The following is a 17,662-nucleotide window of genomic DNA, read 5'->3' as shown; positions in this document are numbered from 1 at the left end:
GTGCGCAAAGTGGGGGGCGCGAGACTCGCTGCAGGGTTTACAGAGGCCCCCCGCACGCTTCCCGAATACATTTAAATGATTGCCGGGGAAACTGCAGAGCTTCTATAAAACTTCTACTTACCTTGTTTAAGACGCACCTGGTCACACATCACCATGGTATTTGATGCCGCAGGGTCCTGTGACATTAACACGTCTGCAGCAAGGCAAGCAGGGGGGGGGGGGGGGGGGCACGCGAGAAGAGGGGGACAGACGGCAGGGGGAGAAAAATAAATAAAAAAACTGCACTCCCCTGCTCTAAGGCAGGTGTGCACTCCCCTGCTCTAAGGCAGGTGTGCACAAGCTTGGGGGGGGATGGTGGTTAGAGGCCCCGCGCTCTTCACGTGAGGCCTCTGCAACTTCACTTACCTCGTATCCGGCAACGTGTCATCATTTGACAGCGAAGATATGAAAGGAGGAGTGCAGACAGGGGGGCTTGGGGAAGAGAAAAAAAAAAAAAGAGAAGGATTGTGGACCCGGCTCTAATGGATAATACTAGAGATGGGCAAATTTGGATTCACAGCAGATCTGCAGACCAAAAGGGAATCAACTGATCAATGTCAAAAAGGTGATGTGGATTTTTATTATACAATTATCAATACACTCCATGGATTCTACAACCTGTTAGCAGATTCTAAAGAATCCATCAACAGATTCGATTCTACAAATCCAATGGCAGATTTTGGTGAATCCATGTGGATTGAAACCGCCCAAATCCATTTGTGGTTTTGACACTACAAAATGTATTTTGGGGGGGGGGGGAGAAATCAACGAAAAGTCAGGAAACAGATTGGGACAGATTTACCCATCTTTAGAAAAAACACATGGCTTAACATGCTGTTATAATCCTTTGAAGATACAATGTGTTAACATGTTACCGCCACGTTATAGGGGGCTCCAGGATCTTTGCAGAAGTGGGCTTTAGAAACATTAGTGCGCCTCCTGAGTATTGTGCTTGAAGGCTGACACTGCTGTGTCTACCAATTTATAACCTACATTCACAATGTTGCTGACCTCCCACCAATATAAAATGGGACTGAATATTCTCCATAGATCTGAAAGTACACAAGACGTTCTCTTCTCCCCCCCATCCCCCAAAGTAAAACAGAAAAAAGTCAAAATCCTGAATTTTATTTCTCAACTTTTCAAAATTAAATTATTTTTACAATAGTGAAATAGAACAAAACAGGTGAAAACAGATATATAGGAAGGTTTACTAGTAGATTTACAATTGTTCTATACATTGAAGGTAGGGCTCCTATTGGAGCTAAACCTGGACACAAGAGGGTCGTCAACCCATTTCCTGCCAAAGACTGGAACCTCTGGCAGCAACGAGTTAAACGTTACTGCACAACAATATGCAACAAACACCCTGAGATTTCCTTCAGGTGAGACTTCATTTTAATCCTTTTGCTGTCAACCCCTTTGTTACCAGAAGATCTATGCACACAACCATGGGGGGGGAGGGCAGAAGGGAGGAAAAAATAAACTTAAAAAAAATAAATAAGACCTGTGGAAAAAAAGTGTAGACAATACCAGTGCCTGTGCCATATGCTTCAAAAATGCAAATGTCAGATCGTATCAAAATCAGTCGGCCAAGGTTGTGTATCTCAGGGATGAATGGGTTACAAAGTAGCCGAGGTAAAGTTATAGAATGTGCCATTAAATAGGTAAACAAGAGTGGCTAGTTTGTTTAGCAAGGAGAAAGAAGTTAGTAAGGTAAAAGAAACAGGCCAATGTTTGCATACATCAAGGTCACAAGGGGTCATTTGATGATGGTTATACAGTGAAGCATATCCAGGCTGCAAACCAACTAAAAATGCATCGTTTGCTCATATCATTGCAAGCTGCCAATGAAACAGTATCTGACTTTCAATACGGATGTAACGTATTAAATACTAGAGACAGGAGCAAAATCTACCAGCTACTCTAGGTAAAGTTTCAGCAGTTACAGGCCTCGCAGGCACTGGATTTAAATCACTATAAAAACTTGTTTGTTTAGTTTCTAAGCAGACAACATATAATGTATAAAGCAATCTCACAAAATAAAGCAGAATTATTTCAGTTCCTGCAGGTTTCATTTTGAGATGTAGTAACATTGAGTTAAACGCTACATCATGTGCAATTTGTTTTCAATAACATGGGGAAAAAGGGATTCTTAATTACCAAGATGGAAATCACTTATTTAAAATCAATATTCTTGGGTTTGGCACAGTGATCAAAACAAAGCATTTGACAAAAATCACAGCACAGAGCAAACAATACACAGTCCTACAAAAGGCCTCAGCTATCAGCTGGAAATACAGGTATTTAATTCCAGGTTTTTAGAAACTTGAGATAATGGTGTTAGTCTGTTTTGAACTGTGAAGCACAACAGGAGGCAAATTTGTTTCTATATGGACTAGCTGAATAACAAACCACTTCAGTGATTTGAAGATCAGGTTCTCATGTGGCTCAGCTTTCCTAGATGTGGTGAAAGGAGAAATAAATATATATCCAAGCTATTCTACATATATAAATAGAGTACCTAGTCTAATGCTCATTTTTGAAATGTAGTTTTATTTTTTCAAAGTGAAATATGTCATCAAAACCTGGATATAGGTAAAAGTATAGGAAGCCTGTACAGACTATAGGTTTAGAGTTGATCCACAAGGACCCAAATTCCTTAATAAAGTGCTTTCATAACCTTAGAGCCGAGCCAGGAAGTAATCATATTGCATGGAGCCCATACTGTTAGTCTTGAAATGTCAGCACAAACAAAAGCACATTTAACAGTATACATATAAAATCAGTTTTAGTGCAATCGAGTCATTCTTCATCCTGTTAGTGGATTCCACCTTTGTCGTCTAGGTGACAATACAGGTACATTGACACCACCATAGCCGCAAGCTGGAAAAGAGTAGCAACATTAGCGGCTGGCAGCAGATAAACCGCACTAATCAGGAAAATATATATCACACATTACCTACCCACAGCTCTACCGCCACACACACTTCTTCCCCAACATCTTTAAACAAGCAGCTATTTTCCCCTCTTCTCCTGCGCCGCCCCCCCCCCCCCCCCCCCCCACTTACTCTTCCTTATAGGATTGTAAACTCCTCAGGGCAGGGTCCTCCTTTCCTACTAACAATGTATGTTATAGTTTGATATTTTAGTTTGTCCTACAATGGTACTGTACAATATTTTGGTGCATTATAGATAAGTGGCAAGTTATACACAATGTCCCTCAAACCTCACCCGAAACCAGGGAAACCCATCAAAGCATTGAGTGCCCACACTAGTGATGTGCACGGCATGGTGTAAGGAGAAGTTTACAGTACCCAGCACTCAATCCCTTCAGCCACAGCAGCCAATGTTATGTTTGCACCCAGGACATACTTGAAAACAAGATGCAATATGTTTTGGTAACATTTTACAACATCAAGCACCAATGTCTCCCCTTGAGGATCCAGCAATGTATCGTTACAATGTGTTGCAAGTCCGTTCAGCATTGAAGGGGTTAAGTTTTCCCATCAAATATAATGTCCTGTATAACACTAAAGAATATTCCTCTTACCTCCAGCACACAGATACCCACTGCCACACCCCCAACAACAGCTGCATACTGCTTTATGGTAGCCAGCAGCTGCTTAAAACAACCCTAGGAGAGAGTATAAATATAGGATATTAGAAGTGCGCAGAGCAACCTTAAAGGTTAAAGGTTAACAGTGAGCAACTAGATGTACTGTACAAAGAACAATGTTTCATTGGATTTGTATAAAACCCTTATTTGGAGCAGAGCTCCGGTCATTCCCTTGTGCAATAGTGAGAAGCAGGTAATGAAACAATGCACTTCCATTCACTTTAATAGGAGGTGAACTGAATACATTGCCAATTGTGCTTAAAAAAAATGTCAATAAAGCCTTTCCATCCATACCGAAACATGGCTTGAGGACGCAGCGTTCAGATTGCACTGTGACGTCAGGTTTGTGCAGCACTGGAATGGGTAGGTCTGGTTGTTATGATTAAAGTAATAGGAATTATTGAAGTCACCATAGTCAGAGAATCCACAGCACTCGAGCTGAAATGGAAGATTAGAAAATCACTCAGAACGGGCGGGAAGAGAGAAAAAGCACATGGCAATGAGTGAAAGACATGTACTTCTCTTACGTCATACATAGTTGCGTTCCATATCGTGGTCACATCTTTCTGGTTTCCATACTGATCCTTTAAAACTGGTTCCAGCAGTGGCTTTAAGAGACTTTCTGCCTAGGGATTGGAGAAAGCATAGGATGAGACATGAAAATAAGGGTTCAATTTGGGCTGGCAGTATAAGGACTGCACACTGTAGAATGGCAAAAACATTGAAGATCTGCCTGGAAAAACCAAACAGTTTGCTTTTTGGTAGCAAGAGACCGAAATGTCTTTCCCAGGTCATAAGAGTTGGAACAAATGAAATTCTACTGTCGGCCAATACCTTCCCTACAGCTATAACCCCAGGCCCAAGCAGAACCCTTTCACCTTAAAATGTTTCAGCATCATATTGTACATACAGGAATTGTATTGCCACACCAGATATGACCTTCTGAAGGAGATCAGCAATCGTGATTAAGAGAAAGCTTTAGGACTGTGCCAGCTCACCGAGTGCGAGCCCAAAAATGGTGGCGAGAACACCGATTGTCTGATCTTAATCAACACGGAGTACTTCAACAAAAAAGGAACACTAAAGCAATAAGAATCAAGAGTGAAATTCAATCTGGACGACAAACGGTGCAGGCAGACGGCAAAGAAAACCAAGCTGAAAAAAAATTCAGCATAACATCTAATGCAATAGCTGGAGCCCCCACGCAACCAACATGCAACAGGAAGACCGTGCAGTGTTTCAACAACTCGTTTGCATGTTGTAAAATAGCAAATGTAGAACAGGGAAGAAAAACGAAGCACCAAGTCCAGCTGTAGAATAGCAATAACACCAACAGGGATACGTACCAAAAATAAGCTATTTAATAGGATCCAGGCAAAGTAACAAACACACTGCTTATGGTGGATGAAGATTCCCAAGTGAGTTCGTTCCATTTTGCCCTTATTACAATACAGTTTGTCATAGGATGTTTCATCTACCGGTCACCTGCAGGTGTCATTGACATTTCCTTACTACCTGGTCTGTGGGATTGTCATTACCGGGCTACATTCCTAGAGACACTATATATATATTCATTCAAGGGTTGTTTTCCTGTTATCCACTCAATTGGCTCAAGTATTGTCTTGAGAGCACCACACACATTTTTTTGATTGTAAAATAGCAAAGACATGTGCCTACTTGCAGAAAATGCATCTCATCTATTTTGCAGCCTTCCAGAGAACTTTATAATATTACTTACCAGAGATGAGTAAACTAGAGCAACTACAGCCCCAGCAATCTCTGCTATGAAGATGATCAGGATAATCGAGAAGAACTGAAAGAGAAAGTTACAGGGACAGTTCAGCATCAACAAATAGCAGCAGTCAGAGGAGAAATTAAATTGTCTGTGCAGAGAGAGTATTTAAGCCCAATAGAGTCCATGGTAATTTTAGTTTGAACAGGGACAGTTAACAAGTTGTAACCCTCGTGTTATTTTAAACTAAATAAACCACCCCAGGATTGTTCAGTGGCACAGAGATTTACATTTAATTTTGTTGGCACAATGTGTTCCCGTCACAAAGAGCCAACTGTCTAGTTTTGATTTTAGAGGCAAACTGTTAAGAGACTTGGCCAATGTCACATGGAGACCAGGCTCTGGGGTGTGAGCTAGGGTAACCCACGTGAAAGGCAGTGGATTTACCTAAGCTACTCCATTAGCTAGCAGGACAAGTAAATCAGTTGTAAAAAGCAAGATAACTATAAATAAGAGCTGTGGCATATTACACCAGAAGTGCCAATATAAATAAAATAAACACACCCTTTTTTTTTTTTTAGCTTGGGGGAAAAAAAAAAAAAAAAAAAAAAAAAAGTGGAACCAACCAAGTCCATTTCATCCCTCCACAATCCCAACATTCGCTCTCCCCCCAATTCACACAGCCAGGCTCCCCACACTCATTACCTCAAACAGGTCAATTAAAAGTCTCAGACCAACCACATGCGCGCCCCCACCCCCTCTCACAAGATTATGAACACTCACGATAATCAGGAGACACTTGCTCTCTCTTTGAGCTCCGCAGCAACCAAGGAAGCCCAACAGAACCAGCACTGCTCCAATGGCAATCAGGAAATACCCAACGTTCACAAATTGGTTGGCGACGGAGACTGCACCAAATAGCTTTAAAAATGAACTACTGTCCACGCTCACCCAGATACCAACTCCCAGCAGGGCTCCTCCGCCGAGCTGCAGAGGGAGGCAAGAGCGTAAAGATGAGTCTTTACTGGCAAACAATAAAACACAATTACACGGCCTCATTGTAGATACCTTTGAGAGGTCTGCCATATTGTCAGCTTACAGACCAACTGCAGTGCGACACAGTATAGAAATAAACGGGGAAGATTAAATTCACACGGTCTCCCCATTTAGGAGACGTAGAGATGTCCAGCAGGTTTATTTCTGATCTCCTAAAACAAGTCTTCAAAATGTTGTCCAATTTAGAGTGGTGAAGAGCTTCACATTTGCATAGAAAAAGCTCACATACACGTGAATAGATTAAAAACGCAAAGCATTTTCACCGGATTGTTGTGAAATTTCACCAGCTGCCACCATTTTTTTTTTAAGTGTGTGATAGAGATAGATATATCATGATGCCATTTGCTTCTATGTTGGAAATCAGCAATGAATGTAGACTTTAAATGCTTAGAAAAAAAAAAAAAAAAAAAAAAAAAAGTTGCCAAGTCTTCTTTCTCCTCCCCCCTGGGATACCCTGAAAACCTGACCTGTTGGTGGAGGGGGAGGGGCCCCGAGTACTGGAGTGGAGCAACCCTAGTATAGACTTGGACCTGCATTAATGTTTAAAAATGACTATAGTAGCTACGTGGAAGGGAGCAGTAATCTTCTCAAACAAGTGAATGCAGCATTTCTATTTGTTCTTTCACAGTTCAGCATCTCAAGGTCACGGAATATTATCCCTATTGGCAGATGGATTATTCACCAGGGTAAACTAGAACAGTTGCATACACGGAAAATGCACAAGAACAGGTTAACTCGCAAAATTTAACATATTTACAGAGGAAACCGACATTTTCAGCAGATATTCGTGTAATAAAAATCTTATTCATGAAACATGAATTGAATAACTCACTTCACGTGAAGTCTTGTAGAGAGCTATTGCATACACCGTTGTACAATTACACACTTATTGGCACATCCACAGTGTTCACATCCCACCATGTCCATAATTATCTGTGTACTCCATTCCAATCCCAACACCACACTGCCATGGGTTTGAGCAATGAAACTTATAATAAAGGTTGAAACAAAACCCTGCCTTTTTAGTAACAGTGCACTCAGAAGCATGAGTTCCACCTCAGCACCGAAGCAAATTACAGAACAGAAAGCCCGTTCTCCTGGTCCGCTTCCACTAATCCTGTGGTCTGTTCCACAGGTTGGGAAATACCAGATGAAGTACTCAGGAGCCCATTTATACATATAATCTTCCTAGCACCTGTACCCCTATTACAGGAACAGCCCGTGCAATGTTGCAAATCTATTATATCACTGAATGGGGTCAGTTTAATGCATTGCAGGCCTAGGCAAAGGATACATTGAATGACAAATTGACACAATTTAAAGGATTTAGAACTAGTCAGATGAGGCTGTAATGTGGAAATATGGACCAATTCCCCTCTACACATTTAGAGAAAGATCTGCAGTTATAATCTGTAAATGTCCCTGTTGACTACTTTAGGGGATACAGGAAAGCTTTACATTGTCTTACCTCGGGCTAAAGTTTAAGGACAATCCCTTAAATGTTGGAAGCTACAAGTGGCAGTTTCAAGAGGGTATTTATTAAAACAGATAGTGCTGATCGGGACACTATAGTACATGATCTAGCGACCTCAAAATGGGAGTTTCCATAGTGCCCTGATCAACACTAATGCATGTAGGACCACAATTTATCCCATCTATGACAATGTTTCAGATACTGGAACAAGCTTTGGAGAAAGATGTGTGGATTCCTCAGAGCCACTTTACCGATAGGTATATTTTAAAATACATCAGTAAAGGGTCAATTTTAATCTCAAGGTCTGAACTGCAAGATAAATGCCACATCCTGTATTGTCAGTAGCTAGTCAGGGATGTATAATGAAGGAAAAGTATATTACTGCAACAACAAAGTTTCATAAGGAAGGCAGAATAGGACACCAATTCAGTGTTTATATAAATAAAAATAATAATAAAAATAAACAAAAAACAGACTAAGTGAGACTTACGTGGGCTGCATAAAGCACACAACTAAAAACAGACGCATCAGGCTTTAAAAACATACCAATGTTATAATAAATTAAAAAAAAAAAAAAAAAAGGTTCTAAAGTTCCAAGTGACTGAACACATTGCATTTGTTTGCCTGGAAAGTGATGAGGGGGTCAAGTGCATATTGCAGACATTCAACCAGAAGAGAAAAGCAACATCTAATAATTAACCTTCTTATTGCACCAAGTAACAATGCTTTGTAGGTCCATCTGGGAGTAAAAGGATTTAACGCTCTGCAGAGATTTCCAATATTACATTATAGCACTCCAAAGCTACCGGCTTTGTCCTGGTTTGTAAACAATGGTTGCAATTTCATAGGAAGTAATGATTACATGGTCTTCGTGGAGGTGAAATCCCACCAGGGCCAGTTTAACCACTAGCAAACTAGGCGGTCACCTAGAGCAGCAAGAAACTGGGGATGCCATGTAGCAGCAGGAGGGAAGGGGGGGGGGGGGGGGTTGTTTAAAACAGATGGGATTCTCCTGGGCCCCCTGCCAGCAACCCCAACATGTGCCAGATCAAGGAGGTGCTTCTCAGAGTGGGCCTGCTGGAGGCAAGTGGAACTGACAGCCCCCCCCCTCTGTACTCCAAGGTTGCAGGTAAGCACTGTCCCATACCTCCTTTCCACTCCGCCCAGGCACATGCAGTAACTATACGCTCTCCTCTCCCCCCTAACACAAGGCCAAAGATTCACCCAATACCCTTCCACCATCCCAGATTCCTACTTTTACCACAAAGCAGCGAGTCATCTTGGGCAAATCATCTCCCTTTGCTACAGATCATACACGCCACATGGGTAATGAAATACATTTTTCCCCATGTCAGCTGCCAGAAGAACCACAAGTCTGACATATGCTGCTGTTATTACTCTCCGTGAGGTGGCTACAACAAGGAGGTTCTGGAAAGAGAATGCCATAGCACCCAGGAAGCAGAATGGCCTTGGTTACATCTCCAATTCCCATAGAGCAATGGGGGGGTTACTCCCATGTTTCAGCAGAAGAGCCCAAATACATTGCCACAGAGCAGTTCCTTAGGGTAGTTTCTTAAAAAGGAGGGAGGAGAGAGGAAAAAAACAGCACAAATTAACACTTCATACTTACAAATATGGCCAAGTTGAATAAAATCATCATCACTTTGATAAACGTGAAGCACCCCATTGTTCCGGCTGCTAAGAAATTGGATAGCGAAGGAAAACAAGGTTAGCAGAGGCCCCAGTACTGATGGATAGTTATTGCATATTGCAGTAAGAGGTTATATCATGCATCAAACTAGCTTTTGTTTCAGTAACATGTTCCACCAATGTGACAATACAAAATGATCTTCCGGGCCCAACCTATCTGAACCATGCTAGATTTTTTAAAGGTGGACCCTTTAAACCACTCATTTTTCAAATCCCCATTATATTCTCACGCTCAAAAAGGGTCAGGGTACAAGGGGGCAGGTATACATACAAGTATTCACCGCTTTCAATACTTGTGGATTTGCAGTCCAAATATAATTCCATTCATTTCTATTAAAGCAGCAGTTCAAGCTGCTATTTTTTTAGCATTTGTATTTTTTCTTCCCTTTAATATGTGCATCAATACAATCCACACAATGATAAGTAATAAGACAAGTTGCCGATGGATCCATTCTCCTGTGATCGATCAGTGAAGATTCACTAAAATGACTGTAGAGTATTGACTCTGTATCTGCATTTGTAAATGGTTGCTATAGAAACAAAAAGCTTGTTACATTATAATACATTCAAAATGTAATTGAGGGTGGTTTAAAATAGCTACAAGTATTTTCTCATAGTACAGAACTGCATAATAATAAAAAAAAAAGTGTAGGATATTGCTTGGTCTGCAGCAAAAGCCTCTTTTAGACATACACCAGACACCTTATGTTTTAAAGATCTTTGCCGTGTGTCAGTCCAATATTTTATTTGGAAACACTTGAACCATTGCCCAGAACAGTCAAAGATAACTGGGATCTGAGGCTTTATATCAGGAAGCAAAATAAGTAGACAAGGTGGGAAAAGTGGTCCTCAGCCATTGACAGCTTGTGATTTACCAGCTGCAAAGAAAATGATGCAATCAGATCATTCCCAGCAGGAAGAAGTAGTACACGACTTGTCAACACGTAGTTAATATAACTTCACTAGGGAATTCATGCTATAGATACCATTTAATAGGCATGGAGATGGTGTTCTGCATGCCCATTACAAGCGAGAGTCAAAATGTACATTTTGTACAGTACATTTTTTAGTTGCTACTGCCATGGATTACACAGCGGTAACAGTATTAGGCGAGTATAGTGTGTGTACCTCCACATGTTTAAAATATTCCAATGCTTCTAAAAACTCCAGCATGAAGGGTGGAAATCTTTACTCTTTTATAGAACTAACAGACAGCTCTGGACTTCCTGCAATGAGATCACAATAGAAAACATGGTGTTTGAGACACGGATTTGACTCCGGTCACACCAATTACCTGAAGCCAGAAGAGAATACAGGAAGTGGTGTATTGTAGACAAACCCTAAACCACACTGATGTCGCATGACAAAATAGAAACCTGCAATTTTGCTTGAAGCCTTTCAAAATGTCCCCTTACATTAACCCCTTTGCCACCAGAAGGGTCAGCAAAGCCTTGTACATCAAAAGAGTCAACTCAGCAGTTCTCAACTCCAGTCCCCAAGACCCTCCCAAACAGGTCAGGTTTTCAGGATATCCCAGATAGGTGGTTCAGTCAGTCCACCTGTGCTGAAGCAGGCATATCCTGAAAACGCGCGTGTGCCCCCGATTTAACTGCAAAATTGTCAACCTCACAACAGCATCCCTGCAGGTTTTTCCCCTTTCTACCCAAAAGGCCAAGAGGGTTTCAGCAAACTTTAACCCCTTGTTTTAGTCTGTTGGTGCTCAGGTTTTAAGGGGTTCAATTAATTATTGGTGCCATGTGTTGCGGTCAGAGTCGAACCTATTGTGACTTCGTGGAACGCCGTTAAACATTTACTGTAACTGTGGCACTCACATCCTATGAATGTAAAAATACAGCCTCCAACTGCACCTATTTAGCAGGTACCCTAGGGGTTTATGGTTCCCGTAAGAGCAGCTGTACATATTACACAGAACACTGCATGTGGTAAACTGCAGGTTATGGGACTACCATAGGGATTGCTTGGAAGTACACTGTACCTCTACCCAGCACGAGGGGAGCAGTGGGACTCATTATATACCTACAAAATGTGAGGTGCAGAAAATATTGTGCTTACATTACAAACAGCTTCAAAAAGTGTTTGAAAAAAAAAATTATGTATAAAACATTTAACATGCTGGAATAATTAACCGACTGCCCTTTCTATTAAACTAAAAAAAAAAAAAAAAAAGGTAGAGATTCGAAGAGTAAGATATCCACCATTACCATATTATTCTTGAGGCCCTCTTGTAACCTCACACAGAAACCCCACGATACATGGCTGATAGCCACTGATTTAGTGGACTCAATTACATCTTTGTTTAATGAAATGCTCTACACATTGCTGTACAATTTGCTCCTCAAACTCTGACACAGATAGTGACACAAATAGAAAGCCCTCTGCCGGCTTCTGCGTTTAAAATGGGCTTGAGTTTCCACTGAATAGGTTTGTAAATCAGCCTCCAAGACAGGAGTGGCCAACTACAGTCCTCAAGACTGAACCACCTGTGCTGAAGCAGGGATATTCTTAAAACCTGATCTGTTGGGGGGGAGCCTTGTGGACTGGAGTTGGCCATCACTGCTTAAGAGGAAGCAGCTGAAACCATTAAACAGTATTACCACACCCTGGTTTGTATTGTGGACCAGAAGCATAGGTTTACAATACAAAAGCAGCCTTTTTTTTTTTTTTACACCTCTTTAACCCCCAGACTCATTAAAGGTCCATTACAGGTTAACACAACCAAAAAACAAGCATGAAGTCACTATGAGGTAATGGTAACACCCACAGAATTGTGGATTAATTTAAAAATATTAGGAGTTAGACTGGTGCAGTATTTGTCACTGGGCATACAGCCAATATACTTTGATAAATTGCTCCAAGTCACAGGTAACAAAAATACTCATGCCCTGGTGTGTGTGTTTTGTTTTATTATAAAAGAAAAACACATATACACACACACATACATTATATATATATATATATATACATATACATACATATATATACACACATATATATATATATATATACATATATATATATACATACACATACACATACACATGACACACACACAAAACACACAAGGTTTTAGGTGGCAAAACAGCAGTTCTTGTCCTTTTAAATCCTTAAACTTTAGCTTCACAGATAATCAAAAAAGTAATACAGCTTAAATGTTATGTATTACAACAAACAAGTTAAGCTTTATGTACAAAAGGGGATTTTTTTTTTTTTAAATCTCCAGTTAGTGTATCAGAAAATAACTGCTATGGATGTTTTATTAAAATCCTTTTAGAGGTGTTACTACAACAATACAGACTCACTTATACAGCTAGGACTTTCATTTCTACAATAGGACTGTGAAAGTCTGCTTTAATTTCCATCATACAACACAGATAAGATTTAAAAAAAACTTACTTTAAAGGCAACGTAATAAACCCAATAATAATTAGCAGCGGGAGAGTGTGGATCTGTAACCCCCAGGGATACTTCAGAGTCTCTGTGCGTCACCTGCAGTAGTGCCTCTCTGCTTATAACTGGTGACACACCCAAACTCAGCAGGTACTTTTAATCGTTTGGGACTCAGCCAATCAGGATCTCTCCAGTGTTTCAGGTGAATAGTGCACCTGCACCTGACTACTCTGCCTCTCTGGCTCCCCTACTGGACACAACTGTATTCTCTTCAGTAAGAAAAAGAGTTACGTGATTTGTAGAGATTCTTATTTACAAACAAGTATTGGATCTGCAATCAAGGGAACTCCAAAAAACAGGGCATGAAATATGCAGTACATGCTGCTTCATATAAGGGCAAATAGGAAATGAGGATCAAGAGTGGCCTTTAACTCATCCCCAGAAGCAACCTGCTGCATGCCTGACTACTTAAATAATTCCAAAAGTTACTCTGTGTAGTCTGCCCTTGTTTCAAATAAATCCCCTATTTTATTTTGCAGGGACTTTATAGCAATATATTTATAGCAGGCACTTTATACTTGACCATACACAGTATATAAAATGTTGCTTGAACATGAGCTCAGATTATCTCTACCTTTGCAGGGAGATACACCGCTGCTCCACAGCCCAATTAAAACTCCTTGTGACCATAGGCTATTGTCACGTCATCTTCCAAAAATAGATTGTACGTTATTTGAGACAGGAACTCATTGTGCCTGTAGTTGCTCCTACAGCAACGTATAGGGCTTGTATGAATGTACATATAAGAACGGACTGGTCTCCTATATCATCCGCATTAAATAATAACACTGATAGTCTAAAGTATCTGTCGTCAAAATGTAGCACAGGTTAAACTTGATGGACATATGTCTTTTTTTATATCTTTTTTTTTTCAACCTCATCGACTATGTAACGATGTGATTATGTAAGTATGATCACATATTAGGGCAAAGTTGTAGTGGTTACATTAATCCTCAAGAAACATACATTTGTTGTAGGTTGTGAGTTGCTGACTTGTGAGATTGTGTACTCAGTAATAAGTTGTAAAGACCTCATGTTACCACAATGTATGTGGCACATAGGTATTTTTTTGTTAATGGGAAAGACTTTCCTCCGATTCATATGAACGTGAGTAAATGCACGTTAAAGCTTAGCACCTTTTTGTGGGACTGGGCCTCCGGGGGTTACTTGTAAACACGCAATAGTGACAATCGGGCACTCCTTATAGAGGGAAACCATTGATCATTTGCAGATTTCTATTGGTTCACATTCCCAGGGAGACGCAGGTGCGTATTTTAAAATGGAAATAAAGCAGTTTAGGGCTGCCCTGTAACTTGTCAAGAAGAGAAAATCCACCAGCTTTAAAATTTGCAGCACAAAAATAATGTTGGATACTTGTTCATATGTGTCTGTTTAGTGTTTACATTCATGTTCTTTAATGTCAATTAACCCTTTTGCTGCCAGAGTGGTATTCAGTTCCAAAGCTTTTTTTTTTTTAATGTTTGCTGCTGCTAATAACATTGGTAGATTGGATTGCACTGTCTGTGCTGACAATGTTACCATACAGACCAGGGGTGGGCAACTCCAGTCCTCAAGGGCCACCAACAGGTCAGGCTTTCAGGATATCCCTGCTTCAGCACAGGTGGCTCAAACAGTGGCTCAGTCTTCGACCCACCTCTGATATAGACAGTAATTCAATATACTCCGAACTGTATATCGAAAGTATATTGAATTACCTCCTAGTGTCAAATGGGTTTTTCTTGTGCACCTTGACCTTGGTTTGCTTCACTACCCGTTCAGATTTGCCAATCGATCCACACAGTATGTTCATAGATTTTATAGAAAGAAGCGTATTGTGAGAATGTCATCTGTTATCCAGAATCCATTGTTGAAATAAGCTACTTATATAGTCGCTACAACGTCAAGTAATGTCAAAGTAAGGGAGTACACTGATTTGACATACTGTAATGGTAAAATCTAACGCTTGAGTTTCCATTACTCCAGGGGAGCTCAACTTCAGTCCTCAAGCCTCCCCCCCCCAAACAGGTCAGGTTTTCAAGATATCCCAGTTCAGCACAGGTGGCTCAATCAGTCCCTGCTTCAGCATAGGTGGCTCAATCAGAGGCTCAGTCTTCAACTGAGCCTCTGATTAAGCCACCTGTGCTGAAGCTGGGATATCCTTAAAACCTGACCTGTTGAGGGGGGGGGGGGGGGCGCTTGAAGGCTGGAGTTGAGCACCCCTGCCTTACTCTGTTCTCTTTGAGATGTTCTACTAGGCGTTTAGGGGAGACAAGGTAATTATTAGCGTGACAGAGCCTTGGGCCATTCCTTTGTTATTCCAATGTGCCGGAAACACTTTTTCTTCTACTTACATAAGTGAAATACAGGCTGAATGCTCCGTCCAAAAATAGCTCACCATGTAAATGAAAAGACTTTTATGTCTTTGCAACAGGCAGAGAGGTTGGACCTGGACTGTTTAACGATGTGGTTTCTGTTGACATATCCACACCTTATTAACTCATTCAGGCCCAGATCCACAAAGCTCCGTTAAGTGACTTGCCGTGATGTAAACCTGACATAACGACACATCGCGCTATCGCAAATCTTCAAAGGCTAATAATGGAACGTGACGTCGTGTTCGCACCCGGATCATACACGTGCAACAACAGAAAGAAAAGTGTACATTTTGGTGTCAGTAATGTATAGCAGTATCCATTATATAACATATTTTGAATAATTTTCATCTTAACCCCTTCATGACTGCCGAGCACCCTTATTTATGTTATGCTTGTTTATACACCCCTTCTACTTTATCATCTGTTTTTAATAGAAACCACCTTGATCCGTTAAACATCTTTATTAACCGTTCTTCTTTTTGCGTTGTCGAAAGAAGTTCCAAATAATTTAATTTATTATGGAACTTTGTAACTACTTTCTCTAGATCTTTTATTGCATCTCTTCTATCATATAACATTATCAACATGAATTCCGTTAGGACCATATGGTTTTAACCAATTCCTTGATATCAGCTTTTTTGCACAACTGTTTTGGATAAGTGCTCTTATCGGCTTCAGTGGAATTGTTTTTAGGTATTCTTTTTCATTCTTTAGCTCCATAATGCCCAAATCTCACCCAGCTGTGCTAGAAATCATTGCGTAATAGGGAATTTGGGTTCAGCTAAAGTATAAGGTAGACACCATAAAATAAAGTATTAGTTAAGAGGTCCAGTTTCAGATATTACCATTCTTTTCTGAGTTCGGCTTCCAAAAACATTTAGTATGTCTAAAACACCTAATCCCTCCCTCCTTAATTGTGTAGGGTACAGAGCATACAGTAAATAATAACCATTTGTCAAACAGTTTATTTCCTCTATCATCTTTATCTTTGCTGTAGACATATTAAAGAGAATGGATTTGACCTGTGATGCACAGGGCGCTGGGTTTAGCTTTTCCAGCAGATACTAGGACTTTGTTAAAGCAGCAAATGGGTTATAGGGTTTTTTGCATTAGATGCCCAGGTTTCCGTATTGTCAACAAGTACAGGTAAATGGGTCGTGGGGAATACTCCAAATGCATTTATTGATAATGGATAATTTGATGCCGTGTTGGCAACGCGTCACCAGAAGCCACCGGAGACAAGGTAAGAGGGAGTTACAGAGGCCTAGCGTGTTTCCTCGGCATTTCATTTAAATGTATTAGGGAAGAGTGCCGGGCCTTTGTAAACGCCGTGCTCCCCCAGAAAAATGTGCGCCCCCCAGTTTGCGCACCCCTGGGCTAGAGAACAGAGTTAGTATGAGTGATAAAAAGTAGGTTTGCTAGGCAAGGGACAGGGCAGTGTTATAAGAGGAGAGTATGACAGTATAGTGGAGGAAATCGGCATTAGAGCTTGATTTCCTCCAGAAATGTTCAGCAGTGCGTGAGCACTTTTGGAGGTAACAGGTAAAGTGTGTGTGCCACGGTTGTTGCTTAAATTGTCAGGGGGCGACGTGTGGTGGCAGGAGCCATCTTGTCTAAAGCGGATGAAAATGTACTGTTGTATAGAAAGGTTGGCTTGGTTTGGGCAGGAAATTGTAGAGATGAGAGGACAGAGAGGTTGTAAAGATGTTGAAAATTGGACGGGGTCTAGAACATGTAGATTTCTGTATGTGCGTGTGGAAGGAGGTGTTGTCTAGGGTGCAGAGGTTAGAGTGAGGCTAAAGGTTAGGAGTTGATTATCAGAGAGAGGGATGGGAGTTTAAGAGGAGTTAGAGACTGAACAGAAGCAGGAGAAAACCAGGTCAAGGGAGTCTACATTGCAGTGAATAGGAGAGGTGGCCCACTGGGAGAGACCATAGGAGGAGGTTAAGGAGAGTGTAAGAGATGTGTGCAGAGGTATATTTAATGGAGACCGATTAGGGTGAAATTAAATCCCGGTTTTATTGCACTGTTCCTTTAACAAGGCAAAACATTAAAAATAAACAAAATAAAGGCCTACTCCACTTTGGAGAATATCTAAACCTTTACTCCATCCCTCTCTACCTGGGTGGGTAGTTAAGCTGATTACCAAACATATATATATATAGATATACAACAGTCCAACAAGAAAG

At 40.8% G+C, this 17,662-nt stretch overlaps 1 protein-coding gene across 1 annotated transcript; it reads right to left on the bottom strand.

Annotated features, from left to right (window-relative positions):
* Positions 1-1,151: 1,151 nt before the first annotated feature.
* On the bottom strand, positions 1,152-13,192 carry TSPAN1 (tetraspanin 1). Its single transcript, XM_075616230.1, has 8 exons — positions 13,045-13,192; positions 9,551-9,618; positions 6,174-6,377; positions 5,397-5,471; positions 4,186-4,284; positions 3,953-4,096; positions 3,593-3,676; positions 1,152-2,925 (listed from the first exon to the last, which is right to left on the bottom strand). The coding sequence occupies exons 2-8, from the start codon at positions 9,605-9,607 to the stop codon at positions 2,860-2,862; spliced, it is 729 nt and encodes a 242-aa protein (XP_075472345.1). The 5' UTR covers positions 9,608-9,618; positions 13,045-13,192; the 3' UTR covers positions 1,152-2,859.
* Positions 13,193-17,662: the final 4,470 nt, after the last annotated feature.

The sequence above is a fragment of the Ascaphus truei genome, chromosome 10, assembly GCF_040206685.1.
Source record: "Ascaphus truei isolate aAscTru1 chromosome 10, aAscTru1.hap1, whole genome shotgun sequence".
Taxonomy (NCBI): Eukaryota; Metazoa; Chordata; class Amphibia; order Anura; family Ascaphidae; genus Ascaphus; species Ascaphus truei.
This window is presented reverse-complemented; position numbering and strand designations above follow the sequence as displayed.

Bases quoted from the DNA above. Each gene is read 5' to 3' on its own strand.
- TSPAN1 (XM_075616230.1), bottom strand. From the start codon at position 9,607: ATGGGGTGCTTCACGTTTATCAAAGTGATGATGATTTTATTCAACTTG. The intron at 5,472-6,173 runs GTGAGTGTTCAT...TTTCTCTTTCAG, and splicing joins GCAAGTGTCTCCTGATTATC to TTCTTCTCGATTATCCTGAT. The intron at 4,097-4,185 runs GTAAGAGAAGTA...CTTCCATTTCAG, and splicing joins GGAACGCAACTATGTATGAC to CTCGAGTGCTGTGGATTCTC.